Here is a 16,313-nt window from a genome sequence, read left to right as displayed (position 1 = left end):
GTTTTCATTTTACTCAATTAAAAAGTGACTAAATTACCAATGTCATTTTTTAATTCTCCATTATATTTATAATTTTAATTTTAAGATCTTTGGATTCATAAAATGTTTTTTAAAATTCAATTTAATAAAATTTGTTTTAAATATATTTAATAATTATTTTGAGTAGTTGCCTAAATACCATTTTTTTCAAAATATATATATATATATATATATATATATATATATATATATATATATATATATATAATTTTTAAAAAAAATTAAACCATGTTCGATTTTTTTATTTTAGTATTATAATTGAATTTTATGTTGATTTTTTTTAACCGAAATTTGTCCGATAATGTTTTTGAGGTTAGAAAATGCAATGCCTTAATTTTGATGTTAGTTGCGATATGTTTTTGGTTCAATTTTCTCTACTTCATTTTTTTTCTTGTTGGACTGTTGTTCCAATTTTGCAAGTATAAAGTTGAATTGCTACCAAATTAAATGAATTAGTGTACAATTTAAAATGTTTAAAGAAAGTGTTGGTTTTAATCATTGTATTTAAGAGTGAGCGAAATATTGAAAAATCGAGTCGACCAACCCATCTGAGGTCCGTCAAACTGAAAACAGTAGGGTTGGTTTTGAAAAGTCTTAATTTGAGAATTTTCAAGAAGTAATTATGAGTGCTAAACTAAATTGACGTAATCGACCCTTACTCATCGATGTTATTCATGGATGTCGAGATCAGTTTGAACATTTACTAAACTGACTTCGATCAACCGATGATCAACCCTAGTTGCATTACTTTTTATTTACTTGGATTCGACTTTGTGGTAAAGTCTTATTTTCATCATACATCGAAAAAAACATAAATACAAAAACAAAGGTATATAAGATCACCGATGTAAATATAATATAAATAATAAACAAGTAATTATACAATATTTATTTACTAATTTAAATATTTTTTTTCGTTTTATGATTTCAATAGATTAAAAAAGACATATACTATATCACAACAATCAAAGTTTAAAATGTGTTTTATATTAATAAATAAACACTTTGGACTATATGATGTCTAAGATTTGGACTTGTTTTTGTATGCTCACACCCTTTTCAAAACTAAAAAATATGATTTAGTTTTATTTGGTTTATTTAAATTATAAAACTAACATAATTTGTCCTAGCTTTCCTATTTTATTTCTAAAAAACATTTTGTTTTTATTAAAATTAAAAAAAAACTATTAATTTTAATATTTTTTAAACAAACCTTTTTGTGTATTTATATTTCTCAGATGGATTGATATTTACTCAAAACTTCGACTAAACAAACGTACATCGTAGTTGTACATATCATCAAAGTTGTCCAATAGAAAAGTGCCACGTTTATGGTAGAAGGAAACGCATGTCAGCTTGGTTACTCGGAAGTTAATTGGCCAATCAGCAGTTCCCTTTTAGGAATCAGCCTAAAAATTGGGCAAAAGTACCGAACAAACAACTAATTTCAATTCTTCCCCAAAATTCTTCCTAATTAATTTATTTCCAATTCTTCCCAACGTAATTGTCAAATATTTCCACTTTTGCACTCTCCGCCATTCCCTAAGTCAATGTGTTAATTTTCCAATGGAACAAACATTATTATTATATATTTAAAAAATTATATAAATGACTAAAATATTTATAAAAAAATATTCATAGCATTAATTTTCTTATATATTGCAAATATGACAAATTTAGTGATATCAAACGGCTCTTTTAAATTTGTCACTTTTGCAAATTTATAAAATGTTGTGACATGTGTTCTATTATCATAACTTCTTTTTGTTATTTTTATGGAAGTTCATATATATTTTGTTTACCTTGTAATAGTTTTAAATACTAAATATTTGAAGCATTTTGAATACAATAAATTAATCAAAATATTTATAAAATATATCAATATTTTAGATATTATAAGGGACATTTTCAATAATATAACGTTAAACTAATAATATGAGATATAGTAAAATTCACTCAACTCTCTTTACTCTCAACAATAGCAAAACGTCGAAATTAATTATAAAATTTAGCAAAATTAATCAAATTACTTACCCCTATATTTTATAAATAATTACATTTTCTCTCTTATTTACAGCGTTCTCACTTACTACTATTTTATTATTATTATTATTTATTTTCATTTATATTTTAAATTTTGAAAATACATTTAATTATTGTATTTTATTGCATGAAAATTATTATTGTTGTTGAATCAATTTCAATAAAAATTATTCTAACTACTAAATGGGACTTTGACGTACTTTTTAGATATTTAAATACTTGTTTAAAAGTGAAAAAAAATGTTAATAAACATTTAGAAAATCAAACCATTGAATAATACAGTGAACTATAAAATTTAATGAGATTTTGCTAATGTCTTCTGTAAGTATAATTATTTGAATATTTTTTGGTCCATGTAATGTATATGTATAGCTAAAGAGGAAAAAAAAATATTTCAAATGATTTTTAAATGCTGAAATTCACATATGATTATTAGAGTGGGCAAAGGTTGTAGAGATGTCTTTATCAACTTTAATTTGTGGCAATTTTATCCCGCGATTTGTATCCACTTTATCTATTCATATTATAATTCACTTCATTTAATAAATTTTCAACAATAACTGAAGTTTATCTACGAGATAAAAATTTGTTTTAGTTATTTGTTTTATTTTAATATAAATTTGGTCGTTTGTGACGTATTTTAGTCTCTAAACTTTTTAATGTCAAATTTAATTTATGTTTATTTATTATTAGTTTTTCAAAAAAATTACTTACAAACATTTTCCTTATAAATTTTGAAAGCACATTCTCATATTACTTCATCACATATAAATGTTATTATTATTATTTAGTGGATCATGATACACTTTTAACATATAGATTGAAATTAAACACATCTTATATTAAATATAAAAGAAAAAAAAACAAATTGATATTAACTCTATGGCATTTAAATAGAAAACATAAAATATATTTTTAGACGTGGACAATTTAATAAAAAGCAAAATAATATAAAGTTAAGGAGAGTATGATTATATATATATATATATATATATATATATATATATATATATATATATATATATATATATATATATATTATATATATATATATATATTTATAATAGTTTTTAATTAAAAAGTAGCCAAAAAAAACGTTTTTAAATTTGCTACTTTTGCAATTTAAAAATATAGAAACATGTAATTTATTATTATAATTTTTTTTCTGCTATTTTTACAAATGCCACTTTTAATACTCACGCTATAAAATAGATGATGTTATTTTATTATATTTATAAATAATTTAATAAAAAGATATTAATGGTTTAATTAATTTACTATCATTATTTAGGAGTACATAAATAAAAACATTGTATTGATATTCCGTAAAGTATTTGGCTGTCCATTATTGTATACAATTTCGCTTGTCACGAGCATCGGACCGTTACATTTATGAGGATATCAATATTCCCAGCAACTAACATCCCAATATTTTCTTCCCTAAAAAATCGTATTCTTTAATTCAATCCAATTGATTGCTGAATTTAATTTAGATAATACCATTTTTAACGCAATTAAATTCTTTCTTTCTTTGATTTTGTTTACATATATCCATTTACTTCATCAAAATCAATTCTAAATTTATCCATAATCTATCATCAACTTTCTTTTTCTTTCTCTTTCCTAGGAGTTCACCTCTAGGGAAAGTCAAATTCATCTTCTTCAAAGAGAGATGTTCTTAACGCTAAACCACTAAACCATTTGGGCACACTCGAATGCCGTTGTCTGTCTGATGATTATATTATCGATAGATTTTTTTAAAAAGAAGTGTTGTTAATATATATATAACTAAATATTATGATTGATTTTAATAAAATATGGAAAGATCGTGAATATATCAATTTCAATCAAAATATTATACTATATACATAGTGAGAATTTTATTTAAAAAGGAAAATATAGTAAAATCTTTAAAAAAAAATCGACCATGAAATTCTATTAAAATAGACGGTCATATTTGTAATTTAAAAATAAAATTCACAAAATGATAGTAATTTTAAAGGGGGTCGAGTTAATAAATAACCATTTTTCTTTGAATTTTTTTTAGAGTTGCCGCTAAAATAAAAAAACAAATTGTGTGCTCATTTTTTTTATCTTTTTTTAATTAGATACCATTTTTAAAAATAACAATAACATTTTTAAAAAAATTGTAAATATAGCCAAATCTATCCGTTATACTCCTATAGATTATTAGTCATAGATCAATATTTGCAACATAATCTATAAGTGAAAGACTTTGACCGGTTTTGCTATATATAGTTAATTATTTTGAATCTATTAGTTATATCGGTAACAATCAATTTTACTTGTAGTCATTTTTTTTATTGATGGTAAAGGGTTTATTATAAAAAATGTATTGTCTTTTAGTGAATAAATACATTTTAAAAAACTTTTACTTTACAAAACTAAAAATGGGATATTTTATTATAAAGAATAACTAAGGTCATTGCTTTCTTTCTTTTGGCCTCAAAAGATGAACTAGATTAATGTATGGTCTTAAAATAAATCATTCTCACTCATGGGATAAAAGTCAACTTTCAATAAAAAAAAATTAGAGATTTGTTGGGATCCATTTTGGAGAAAATTTTGTTTTAAATTATTTTAATGCTAAAACTTCACGAGGTGTTTGACACACTAATACGAGACGAGTTGAGTTAGTATAGTATTATCAACTCATTGTTTGGTCCATTGGATTTACATATTGGTGAAAACTTACCTCAAGTCTCTCTTTTTCTTAAGTTTTTAACGTTCATCTAGTAACCACATCCGATGACAAACTCCGACAAATATCTTCGACAACCACCTTTGCCATAACCAACTCTAACAATCAATTTTGGACTCCGATTAAAAGCAACCTCCACGACCACCTTGGTGCGAAGAATTTCAAACTTTGAGTAACCGTCAAATATTTCAATTTTGTTTCTTTCAAAAGTGATTTATTTTAAAAGCTAAATACTTGAAAAGTCAATTCAAATACATAATTGTTAATATTAACATCCGTCTTATAATTCAATTTAATCAAATTTAAATTTAAATTGACGTAAATATTACCATTTTAACCTCGAACTTTTAAAACACGTCCAGTTTTTATTCTTAATTTAAAAATTCAAATTTAAATGTTTCTTTTCAGGAAAACAAAATATAAAAGTGTCACTTATATAATCCAAAATTTTATTATATTTTGTAAATATTTTCAACGTAGTTATAATAATTATATATATATTCAACTATTTACAAGAACATATGTGCGATATTGCTAAAATTAGGTCAAATTACGATACAACTTGACAAAATTACAACAATAAATAAATCTCTCACATAAAAATAATATGTATTTTTAAAAATAACAAAATAAATTAAAATATTTACAAGTTATATCAAAATTTTGGATTTTATCAATAATAGAAACTGATAGGCTTCTATCACTTGCTATCAATGTCACTCATAGAAGTGTGGTTATCAATGTATATTATTTATAGAATTTAAAAATTTTATTATATATTGTAAATATTTTGTCAAATTTACTATTTTTTATAATTATTCTAAAAATATTATATGTATATATGTATATGTGTATGTATATATAAATGCCAATTGATAAGATGTAGTATAGAAAATTCCACATCCAAATAAAGACAATTACAATAAAAGGGGTCCCCAAAAAAGAAATAAGAAAGTACAAATTAAAAAAGAAATATGCATAAAATAAAGAAAAGAAAAGAAAAGAAGATGCTAAAATGCTTTGTTGGATTTTAGAGAAAGGAATCATCATCACTCATATCACCTTGACTTCTCTGTCCCATTTCTATCATTCTTGCAACCATTTTTAGTCTTCATTGACTCAACTATAAAGTACTTCTTCATTTTTTTTTTACTTTTAATTATTATTATTTTAAAATTATATGTTTAATCCGTAAACTTTTAAGTGTGTATATTGGACCGTGAGTATTATCTTCGGTAGGTTATTATAATTTGATTAAAATCGTTTGTGTTCGATATGTATATTAATTTAGTTTAACTTATAATAGTATGTGTTTGATGTCTTAACTATTTTAGTTTGATAAATGAATAGTAAATACTAGAGCAACTAACAAAATGATGAATATCATATAGTAAATATAATATTTTAAAATGAAACTTTTAAAAGCGGTTTTTATAGTTCTTAGATCCAATTTACTGTAGCAAGATATTTTTTTAATCTTATATAAGATTTAAAGTTGTTAGTAGTTGTTCGTACGAGATTTCCGGAGAAATTTAATTCGTGGACTTGAACTTTTTGTATTTTTGTTGATTTGATGCGATGCGGTTCAATCTCTAGAATTTGATCCTCTGATTCTCTCTCAACTGGATGCTTCAGCTTGATTTGGAGGAAGCGAAACACGTGATGTTTTTTGACACGTGATGTTTTTTGAAGTTTGAGCCTTGGAAGAAAGCTTGTATCTTTAAAGAAGCTTCAATCTTCGAGGATGGTCGACTTCGGAGTTAGGGAGTCTTCTAGCTCTTTGAAGAATTCTCTCTCGATCTTCTAGAGTCAAAATTTTCCAACCCCTACAAATGAGGAGAATTCCTCTATTTATAGAGTTCACTGGTGGGCTTTATGGGTTTGAACCTGGTTGGTCCATGGACCAGACCCATGGGCTCAACCATATAGACTTAGGTTATATTTAGTCTTTGGGCTCAATTAAGCTTATTTTTTGGCTTAATTGAACTTAGTCCAAATAAATAATATTTAATTGAACTAAAATGATTAACTTAATCCAACTATTAATATGAAAACATGTGGCATTATTAGAATGACCAATTTATTTATTTTAACTCTTTAATTTGGAGCATGTGTCAATTTTAATTAGTCTCAAATTTAATTATTTGTACTTTTCATCATTAACTTAATAAATGATGTTACAACTTGTGATTGGTCTCAAAATTTCTTATTCAACAGTAGTGTTAATGGTAGATAACTTTTTTAATATATAGATGTAATTGAATTACGTGTATGGTGTTGCATGTGAGTTTTGTAAAATGTTGAATATATATCAAATGAATAAATCGTCAGTTAAATGTTAAGAACGTGTAAGAGATCGAAAGTTAAAAATCTTATTAGGGATGGAAAAGATGTTAGTGTAATATGATATAATAACTCAAAGTGATATGGATTCCAACTTGGGTATATATCCACCAATTCAAAATTTAATTAGGTTGAGTTTGACACTAATTTTATAAGGTGACTTTGACAAAATCTTCATTGGTTGTCAAATAAAGTTAGAAAAAAAAATATATATCCAAATACAAGTTTGCTTTTAGAATTTGTTGGTGCTTGTATGTGTTTGCTTGTCATACTCGACCTCCAATATATTTCTATTAGTTCGATCTTGCTCTATAAAAATTTACTTAAGTCTTCACATTAGTATGACATCGAGCCGACCGCACTATGATGCATAATATGTGGTTACACGGTGTTAGATTGAGTGAAACTTGATTGTCATCTATTGATACACAGTTGTCTTCTCGCTATTCTACGTGGTTTTTAGAAATTAGACCCATCTTGATTCGCAAACTTTCGAAGTCAATTTTGATTACGAGAGATTAAAAAAGAAATGGATGAATCTAAAATTATGCAAAAAAAAATGAATGTTGTATTTTTGTAAACAACCAAAGTTGATTTCCTCCTAAACTTGACCATTGTGATTTCTTGGAGAGAAAGGAAGAATGGAAAATTTCCGAAAAATTCGAAGGAAACTGCCACAAATTTTGGTGGATCATTCGAATTTCAAGATTGGAATTTATTTTCCCACTTTCCTTCTAACCATTCCCATAAGAAAAAAAGGATAAAAATTTAAGTGATTTGTTACCCTAAAAATAGGTTAAAATTTAAAATTTACAATTCCATATAAGAAATTTTTTGAAAAGGTAGAGTAATTATAAATTATTTCAAACCAAGTAATGAAATGTATATTAATTATTGCTTAACTTAGAAAGTAAACCTAACATAACGATAATTGATATGATTTTTGATTCATACAAATTGAGAATTTAGTTAAAAAAAACGAGATAACAAATGTAAAAATATTTACCTACTTTTTCACCATATAAAAAAGAAACTTTTATTTTGTAATTCTTATCAAAAGTAACATAAGTTTTAGAGATAAAGTTAAATCGTTTTAAAACTTATGAACTAAATTAGAACAAAACTAAACAGCTAACATGGTAGCCTTTCTTTTTCTTTTTTCATTCAGATATGCTTTGGTCATTTAATGATTAGTTATTTTAGAATATTGCAATTCATATAACAGCATGAGAATTTATTTGGTTATTATTTGTTCTTTTGCATTTTATTTTTGAGTATTAATTTTTCTATTCCCCTTTATCCTCTACATTGATCAAACTCTCCATTTTTCTTTTGAAAATCTTAAATTTTATCGTTAATTTGTAGTATTGTTTTTATAATCTTTACAATATTTTGAATTTCGTGATTTTCATAACCTTTGTCTTTTGATAATTTTATAATCTTTATAACATTATTTCACGACATGTATCACCTATATTAAATATATATATATATATATATATATATATATCATCTTTACTAAAAAATTTGTATAATTGACAAAATATTTACGTTTCATGATAAAATGAAGCGTACATTTTTTTTGTTTTTTTACTATTCTAAAAGAAAATCCATTCTGAAATCAATGGTATAAACTATAATTAGTATTTAAATAAATAAGCTTTTGAAAGTTTGACTTTTTGTATATTTTTGTTGGTAAAATTACATGCAAATGAACTACGGCCCAATGGAGCCCATGGGAAAAGGTTGGGCTAGAAACAAAAAAGAAGTTGAGGCCCACGTTTGCTCCAATAAAGGAATTGATGGCTGACAACTATTATTGTCTAAGGCTCTAAGTTATGTTTAGGAAAATAGAAAAATCAAATTAGACCTAAATTATTACATATATTTGAGTTAACATTTCATTTTTGTTCAATTTTGAATGGTTAAATGTCTACTTTTATATTTTAGTAAAAAAATTACATGTATGTGATGGATTGACACACCCACCATTGAAAGTAAATTCAGGAATTTCATTTTGGTTATTTAGTTAGTTATTATGGATCAAAGATCATGGCATGAATGGGTTGGTTAATCCAAAATGGGGCATTTGAGATAGCGACCAAACTGAATATTGGCTAGAGGTGCATGCCTACTCTTGAGTTAAGCAAATTGACTAAAGTAAGCTGGAGAGCTTGTCACTGGTCTAAGACTTGATGAACACAACAGTGCATAACACCTTAGCATTCAATGAGTTGGGAGTTATCCTTATATCTCTAACGAGTCTATGGGAGGCAAGACCAATTCAACTCGAGAATAATATGAAAGATTTATCTCATAATGGAGTTGGTGCATATTCAAGAACTATGATCTCGTGACATAGTTCATAGTTGTTACTAGCCCACGACTCTAATATGTTTTACATGTTTTTTCGAACAATTTTATGCATATATTTAAAACTAATATCAATTATTCATTAACATTAAGCTTAGGTTATGATTAGATATAAATATGTTATTAGCGGGTTTTTTCAATTAGGAAACATGAAGAGCTAAACAAACACTCACTCCTTTTACCAAAACCATTTCCCGCATCTTAGAAGCTCATCAGATTTTTCTCCAATTTTCAAGCTTCTTCTGAACCCTAGCCAAGAAGAGGAAGAAGAAGAATAGAGCACTAATCAATGGCGATGCCCCATTTTGGTTGGTGTTATACAGCCATCGGTCCCCCATTTTATCTCCATCACTCTCTCCCATTTCTTCTTCAACCGCTGCTCATTCACTCGGTAGGTACATTAATTACACATTGCAATCTTGTATTTTATCTTCCGCATAAAGAAACATCCCATTCTCAAATCCATAATCCCTCTAAACTGAAATTTCTCTGATTAATACGTTATTTCTTTTTTCCGAATAGCACATTAACTTCTCCATTTAAATTTCGAGGTGAAGAACGTCATCAACAGCGTAATCGTTAGATGGAAGCTCGGACGAGAATAGGAGTACTGGCTGTGGCTGGATTTTGTTCTGCCGTGCTTATCGCTGCTTTGTTTTCATTGCTCTGGTTGTGGATTCACCGGCAGAGGAGAAATGCTGGTAAAAGCAAACGGAAAGGTAAGCCTAGAATCTGAAATATACCTGTGTTAAGATCATCCGTTGAAATGGAGTTATTTAGAAATTTCTGAAAGGAAGTGTGTTATTGTGTGGATCATAAGATGCCGAGAAAGGGATTGGATTAGCTCCATTTGTGACTGGGAAGAAGGGATGTGTATCAGTGATTGATTTCAAAGTATTGGAGAAAGCTACTGGGAATTTTGGGGAGAGTAATGTATTGGGCGAAGGTGGATTTGGGAGAGTTTACAAGGCTTTGTTGGATGATAATTTGGTTGTGGCTGTGAAGAAGCTTGATTGCAGTGGCTTTCAAGCTGACACAGAATTTGAGGTGATTCCTTTTTCTTTGCCGTTTCATTATAAAATATGTCTTCCAAACGCTGTTCTTTTGATTACAAAATATTCATATAGTTTGATTGCATAATGGTTCAAAAACATTGTTAGGGTAGAAATTCTTTCAAACTTCGGATGAGAATTGAGTGTCAAATGGGGTGGCAACCACCTAAAAGAAAATTTGAACACTGCATGCATCATTTTCAGTCTCGTTTCTATTCGAAATTTTATAAGATTTCAATGTCAACAAAAGCTTGATACTGGTGTAATTTTAAAAGTATAGGTTTGTTTTCTTATAATTTACATATACAAAATCAAAAGTATACCGGTTCATAATATAAAATTTAAATTTCTATGACATAAAATTTTTAAAACTTCAAAATTTGACATATTGAAAACAAAAGAGATAGCTAATGGATATGGACACCAATTCGATAGCAATTCAATCATATGTTAGACACGTTTGAAAAGTATTTAACGATATTGATGATGATTGTTATTATTATTTATTATTTGTTTGTTTGTTTTTTCTTGAAATGGAATATTTGCTTTGACTTCTAATGCAGAATGAAGTGAATATATTGAGCGGAATTCATCATCCGAATATTATTTGCCAATTGGGATGTAGCAGTGAGGGAGATTCAAAGTTGATTGTTTATGAGCTCATGGAGAATGGATCTCTAGAAACTCAACTCCATGGTAATTCTTTTCTTTTCTTACTTTCAAACAACGAAGAGATATTAAGTACTTTAATCTCAATTTTAGCATCAACAGAAGAAAAGATAAAATATTAGGACTAAATAAACCAAATCATTTATTTATTTATTTTTACCAGATTAAAACAAGAGTTGCTATGTCCATGTGATGCATATTTTATTGTTGTAAGTTGAAAATGATGATGCAGGGCCCTCTCGTGGTTCTGCCTTAAATTGGCACATGCGTATGAAGATTGCTCTCGATGTTGCAAGGCATGTCTCTTGCTTTCTTTTTATTCTCTTCCCCTTTGATAAATAAAATAATCATCTGCACTTTTCATAGTTCTGTGACAAAAAAAAGTTATAAAACTTGACTTGTTTTTTAAGAGCCTCTAATCATCATTTTAAAATTATAGGCAAATTCAAATCATGGATTTGAGAGTTGTATCCATTTAAATCTTAAATTAATAATTATATTATTAATTTTATTTAACTTTTATTAAAGTACAAGTAAAACATAAATAGAAAATTTAAATTGATAAGTTTAAAAATCTTAAGGGTCTATATTGATATTATTAGATTTTCTTTGAAAAAAAATTAACTTCTTTGATTTTGTATTTGACATGCAATTCTTGAAAACGTCACTTATCTAATAACAGATCTCTGTCTTGATTTATTAATATGCAGTTCTTCAATGTTATACTATTGTTAGCTTGTTTTCCAAATGACATTTTTATATATAAAAAGATATTTTAAAATAAATGAAATCCGATGGAATTATTGGAATAAATTACTTTTTTAGTTTTAACTTTAAGTTGGGGTTTTCATTTAGCTCTTAAGTTTTAAAATTTTTATTTTCAGATGCTTTATTATTAATATCAATAGCTTAACTTTTAGAAATAAGAAAAGTAAAAGAAATCCAATCAAACATAAGATGTCCCTTTAAATAAATAAAATCTCGGTTTTCTTCGTTTGAAAAACCGGTTTTCAAAATGGAAAAAAGAAAACCTTGTTTTCAAATAATTGGGACGCTCTGATTTATATTACTTGTTTGCCTTTTTAAAAGCTTTGCAGGAAATTTACTTGTTTTTTCTTTAAATAAGCATTCAATATTTTTATGCATTTAAATAGAATAATGGAAAGCTAATGAACTCGCAGAGGATTAGAATACCTTCACGAGCATTGCCACCCTGCAGTTATTCATAGAGATTTGAAGACTTCCAACATCCTTCTTGATGCCAACTTCAACGCTAAGGTATACTTCTCTCACTTCCTGTTTCTGTTCTTTAGAATTACCCATTCAACTGTCATATAAATATTTCAATACTATTCTTGAACTGTGAATTCTTTAAGAAACCTTCGAATCATGAGTATTATTATAATTAACTGTAGACTAGAAATAGTCATAAACACCATCATTAATTTTTGGATCTCGCTTTACCTGTCAGCCCCACCCATTTAAGTTATACAAACCCTATAAAATTTTGGATAGAAAATTAGATTCTTGGACAGCGTGCTCATGACCCATAATGGCCGGCCACCACAACATTCATTTGAAGTTTAAATTTTTTACTTCAGTAATAGTTTTGGAAGACTTATTAAAAGTTAAATGATAGTTTTGAGGGGAAAAAACAAAGGTTTTAGAGTAGTCTGTAGAATTTAGCCTAAACAAAAGTTTTGTTGTGGTTGTTGAATGCAATTCAGTTGGCTGACTTTGGGATTGCAATCACTGATGGAACCCAAAACAATAACAAAATTAAGCTTTCTGGGACCTTGGGATATGTAGCTCCAGAGTATCTATTACATGGTAACCCACATTCACTTTACTTTATTACTCCCACATAAATTCTATTATAATTAGGATTGAACATACTTCGTTCAATATTGGTTCTTATAGTATTCTATACATCTTAGACTACACATTTAGTTTTCTTTAAGAATTTGTTTAGTTTCATATTTTCATATTCTTGTTCAATCTAAGAAATTGAATTCCTATACTATGATAAGGACACTCAACATCTACTAAAAACAACTTATTAGACGAGACTAAGAGTGATAAAAAAAAATGAAAAACCAAACTAATCCAATGGTTTAATTAGAATAAAAGTCTAAAATTCTTTATGTTATGTACACGGTTTTTATTTAGAAAAGTACCAAAAAGATAAACTTGTGTCAAATTACAATTTATAGGGCAAGAAATAGACCAAAATTTAATTTAAAGTTAGCAACAAAGACCCATTCAAAGCAAAGTGAAAAATAAGAAAGAAAAAAAGATGTTAAAAACCGAAAACCAAACCAATAATAATCGATCTAGATAAAGTCAGTCCATTCATTTTGTTCTTTATTGGACATTGATTTAGATTCTTTATGCTTGATTTAGTTCTTTGATTAGCTCAAAAACTAAACACTCCTAAAAGAGACCGCTGTAGCATAATTAATGGTATCATTTAATAATTTTTCGATTGAAGGACGTGTGATTAATAATGACTCGTAGGATATTTTATGAAATTGAATGCTGATACGTAAATGATTTATCTTGTGGGGGCGTGTGCTACAATTGAAGGCCATCTGTTTCATAAATGCACGACTAGAAACATTTACTATAGTTCATCTACTCATAGGTGATGGTTGGGATTGTTTTATTCTATTTATTTTTTTATCTCATTAATTATAGTCAGAACTTTAACTAAGGTGTTAAAAAGAATCCATGACTTGAATAACTCATCCATGACTTGAATAACACAATCTAATCCAACTATGGTATATGTTTTGTGTGGTGATGATGTAGAATGGATGTTTTGTTAACAGGAAAATTAACAGAGAAAAGTGATGTGTATGCTTATGGAATTGTGGTACTAGAGCTTCTGCTAGGAAGAAGGCCGGTGGAGAAACGGCCAACACCACAATCCCACTCTATCGTCACGTGGGTAAAGTTTTTACTTATTTATTTACATTTTTTTCACTAATCAAATTATGAAGTTGAGTTTTGAATAAGAATATTAAACCTTCAAATTTTATAGCAGTTTTTAAAAGTAGTCAATTGTACAAGTTCTAGAGTCCAATTTCTACCATTATTGTGATAGTTCAAAGGTAAATGTGATGGTTTTTTGCAATCAACCATTTTCCTTAAACTTTTTTATAAAATTTAATGTTTAATCTCTCTATATGAATGATATATATATATATATATATATATATATATATACACACATATATATATATAGATGAATATGAATGATATAGTAAAATGATGGGATATATTGGGAATGGGCAATGCCAGGCAATGCCTCAACTGACAGATAGATCGAAGTTGCCAAACATAGTAGATCCTGTTATTAGAAATACTATGGATCTCAAACACTTGTATCAGGTTCGTTTCTTTCTTTTTTGGATTCCGTGGTTTTAAAAACTTTGAATTTAATCCCTAAACTTAGTATGAAATTAACGTTTTATGATTTAGGTTGCTGCAATGGCTGTATTGTGTGTACAAGGAGAAGCAAGCTACAGACCTTTAATAAAAGATGTTCTACACTCTCTAATTGCCCTTGTTCCCATAGAGCTTGGAGGTACCCTAAGATTAAACCCACCACCACAATGATCATTCTTTTTCTCCCTTTCAAATGGAATTGTCAATGTAAATTAAATAAATATACATGTATCTGTTTCTCTCTACTTTTTTAATTTCAATTCTCCCCTTCTTGGTTTCTTCTTTACTTTGCTTTTGTTGAAAATAATTTTATTCAAGTCCACTTGTTGATTTTAAACTAAGCAAAATAAAATAAAATAAACCGTACATCACATTCAACCATCAACGTGTTTACCAAAAAAAAATACTTAAACATGGTGAGTTTGCACTAAATCTAACGCACCTTCCAAATTTAACCATCAAAGTACAACACAAATTGGAGTCCGTGAGAAAGATAATGAAGCACACACAAGCATAGCGTGGTAGCATAGAATATATGCTAATTTCAAAACAAGGAAAATTGAAATTGCTAAATATTTTAAAAATAATAATTAAAAATATAATAATATTTTAAAAATTCACACCTAACTACTAATATTTGCAACATAATCTAACATAATCTATCGATAATAGATCACTATTTAATAAATTTTGTTATATTTATAAATTTTTAAAAGATTACTATATACTTTATTATTTTAAATCTAATAACTAAATTTGTAAGTATCTCTCCAACCTATCAAGATTCATCAAATCATTGGACTCATCGCCACCCAATCTTGAGTTTAATGAAATTCGAAAAGGGAAGACTTTTCGAAGTGGAGAATTTTAGGATTAGAAATTGGAATTCGAATTATATTCTTATCATTTAACTACAGGGAGAGAGACCCTTACAACGCAAAAATAATACCTTAAGATTTTGATTTAATATGTTCAAGAGCTTAGTTTTGGCTAAATTTTAAAAAATTACCTCTAAACACTGATTTGTGTAAAAAATATTCCTAAACTTAGTTTCAAAATGATTTAAAAATACTATCACTTGGATAAAATCGTTAAAGTTTTATTCAAAAAAATAACCCTAAACCATTCAAAACTAAACCATAAATATATTTTTGTAATAACTTTATAAAAAATTTCATTAAAAATTAAGAAATTAAAAAAAATGGCTATCCAAATCAACATATTTGAATATTTAAATACTTATTCGACACATACGAAAATTCAAATACCAAAAAACAACTTCAAAATTTAGCGATTAATTAAACCTATTAATTTTCACAATGCATGCGGTTTAAAATACGAAATTAATTTTTATAGCAAATCAAATCATTAAAAAACCTATTACACATACATATTTTCCTATTAAAAATTCCAAATATAAATTTCTTTTTCCTATTAGAAATACCAAATCGATTTATCTATAAATAACTTATAATTTATATTTTAAATAAAACCGCCTTCAACAATCCAAATCCAATTCTCATATCCCCCTATAAAGCCAAGAGACTAATTCTTCTTTAATGAAACAAATTATTCTCTTCCTTTCTATTGAAGCATTCATTATTTGCTTTACACTCCACACC

General features: G+C 27.0%; 1 protein-coding gene and 1 long non-coding RNA gene across 5 annotated transcripts; one reads left to right on the top strand and one right to left on the bottom strand.

Moving 5' to 3' along the window:
- The first annotated feature begins 9,657 nt into the window (after window positions 1-9,657).
- Window positions 9,658-14,964, top strand: LOC101214742 (probable receptor-like protein kinase At1g80640). Of its 4 annotated transcripts, none has more exons than XM_031884726.1 (10): window positions 9,658-9,911; window positions 10,078-10,239; window positions 10,341-10,567; window positions 11,136-11,268; window positions 11,456-11,537; window positions 12,423-12,519; window positions 12,969-13,071; window positions 14,073-14,191; window positions 14,545-14,634; window positions 14,725-14,964. In XM_031884726.1, the coding sequence occupies exons 2-10, from the start codon at window positions 10,104-10,106 to the stop codon at window positions 14,860-14,862; spliced, it is 1,125 nt and encodes a 374-aa protein (XP_031740586.1). In that variant the 5' UTR covers window positions 9,658-9,911; window positions 10,078-10,103; the 3' UTR covers window positions 14,863-14,964. The 4 variants fall into 4 exon arrangements, 3 of the variants coding, with proteins under 3 accessions (XP_031740586.1, XP_031740587.1, XP_011654235.1); XM_031884727.1 differs by having other exon boundaries at window positions 10,072-10,239; XR_004216300.1 differs by lacking the exon at window positions 9,658-9,911 and having other exon boundaries at window positions 9,926-10,239; window positions 14,073-14,187; window positions 14,725-14,866.
- Window positions 11,228-12,971, bottom strand: LOC116403521. The gene is made up of 2 exons (XR_004216301.1): window positions 12,436-12,971; window positions 11,228-11,609 (listed from the first exon to the last, which is right to left on the bottom strand). It is a non-coding gene; the product is annotated as an uncharacterized LOC116403521 (long non-coding RNA).
- Window positions 14,965-16,313: the final 1,349 nt, after the last annotated feature.

This window comes from Cucumis sativus, chromosome 4 (genome assembly GCF_000004075.3).
Source record: "Cucumis sativus cultivar 9930 chromosome 4, Cucumber_9930_V3, whole genome shotgun sequence".
Taxonomy (NCBI): Eukaryota; Viridiplantae; Streptophyta; class Magnoliopsida; order Cucurbitales; family Cucurbitaceae; genus Cucumis; species Cucumis sativus.
This window is presented reverse-complemented; position numbering and strand designations above follow the sequence as displayed.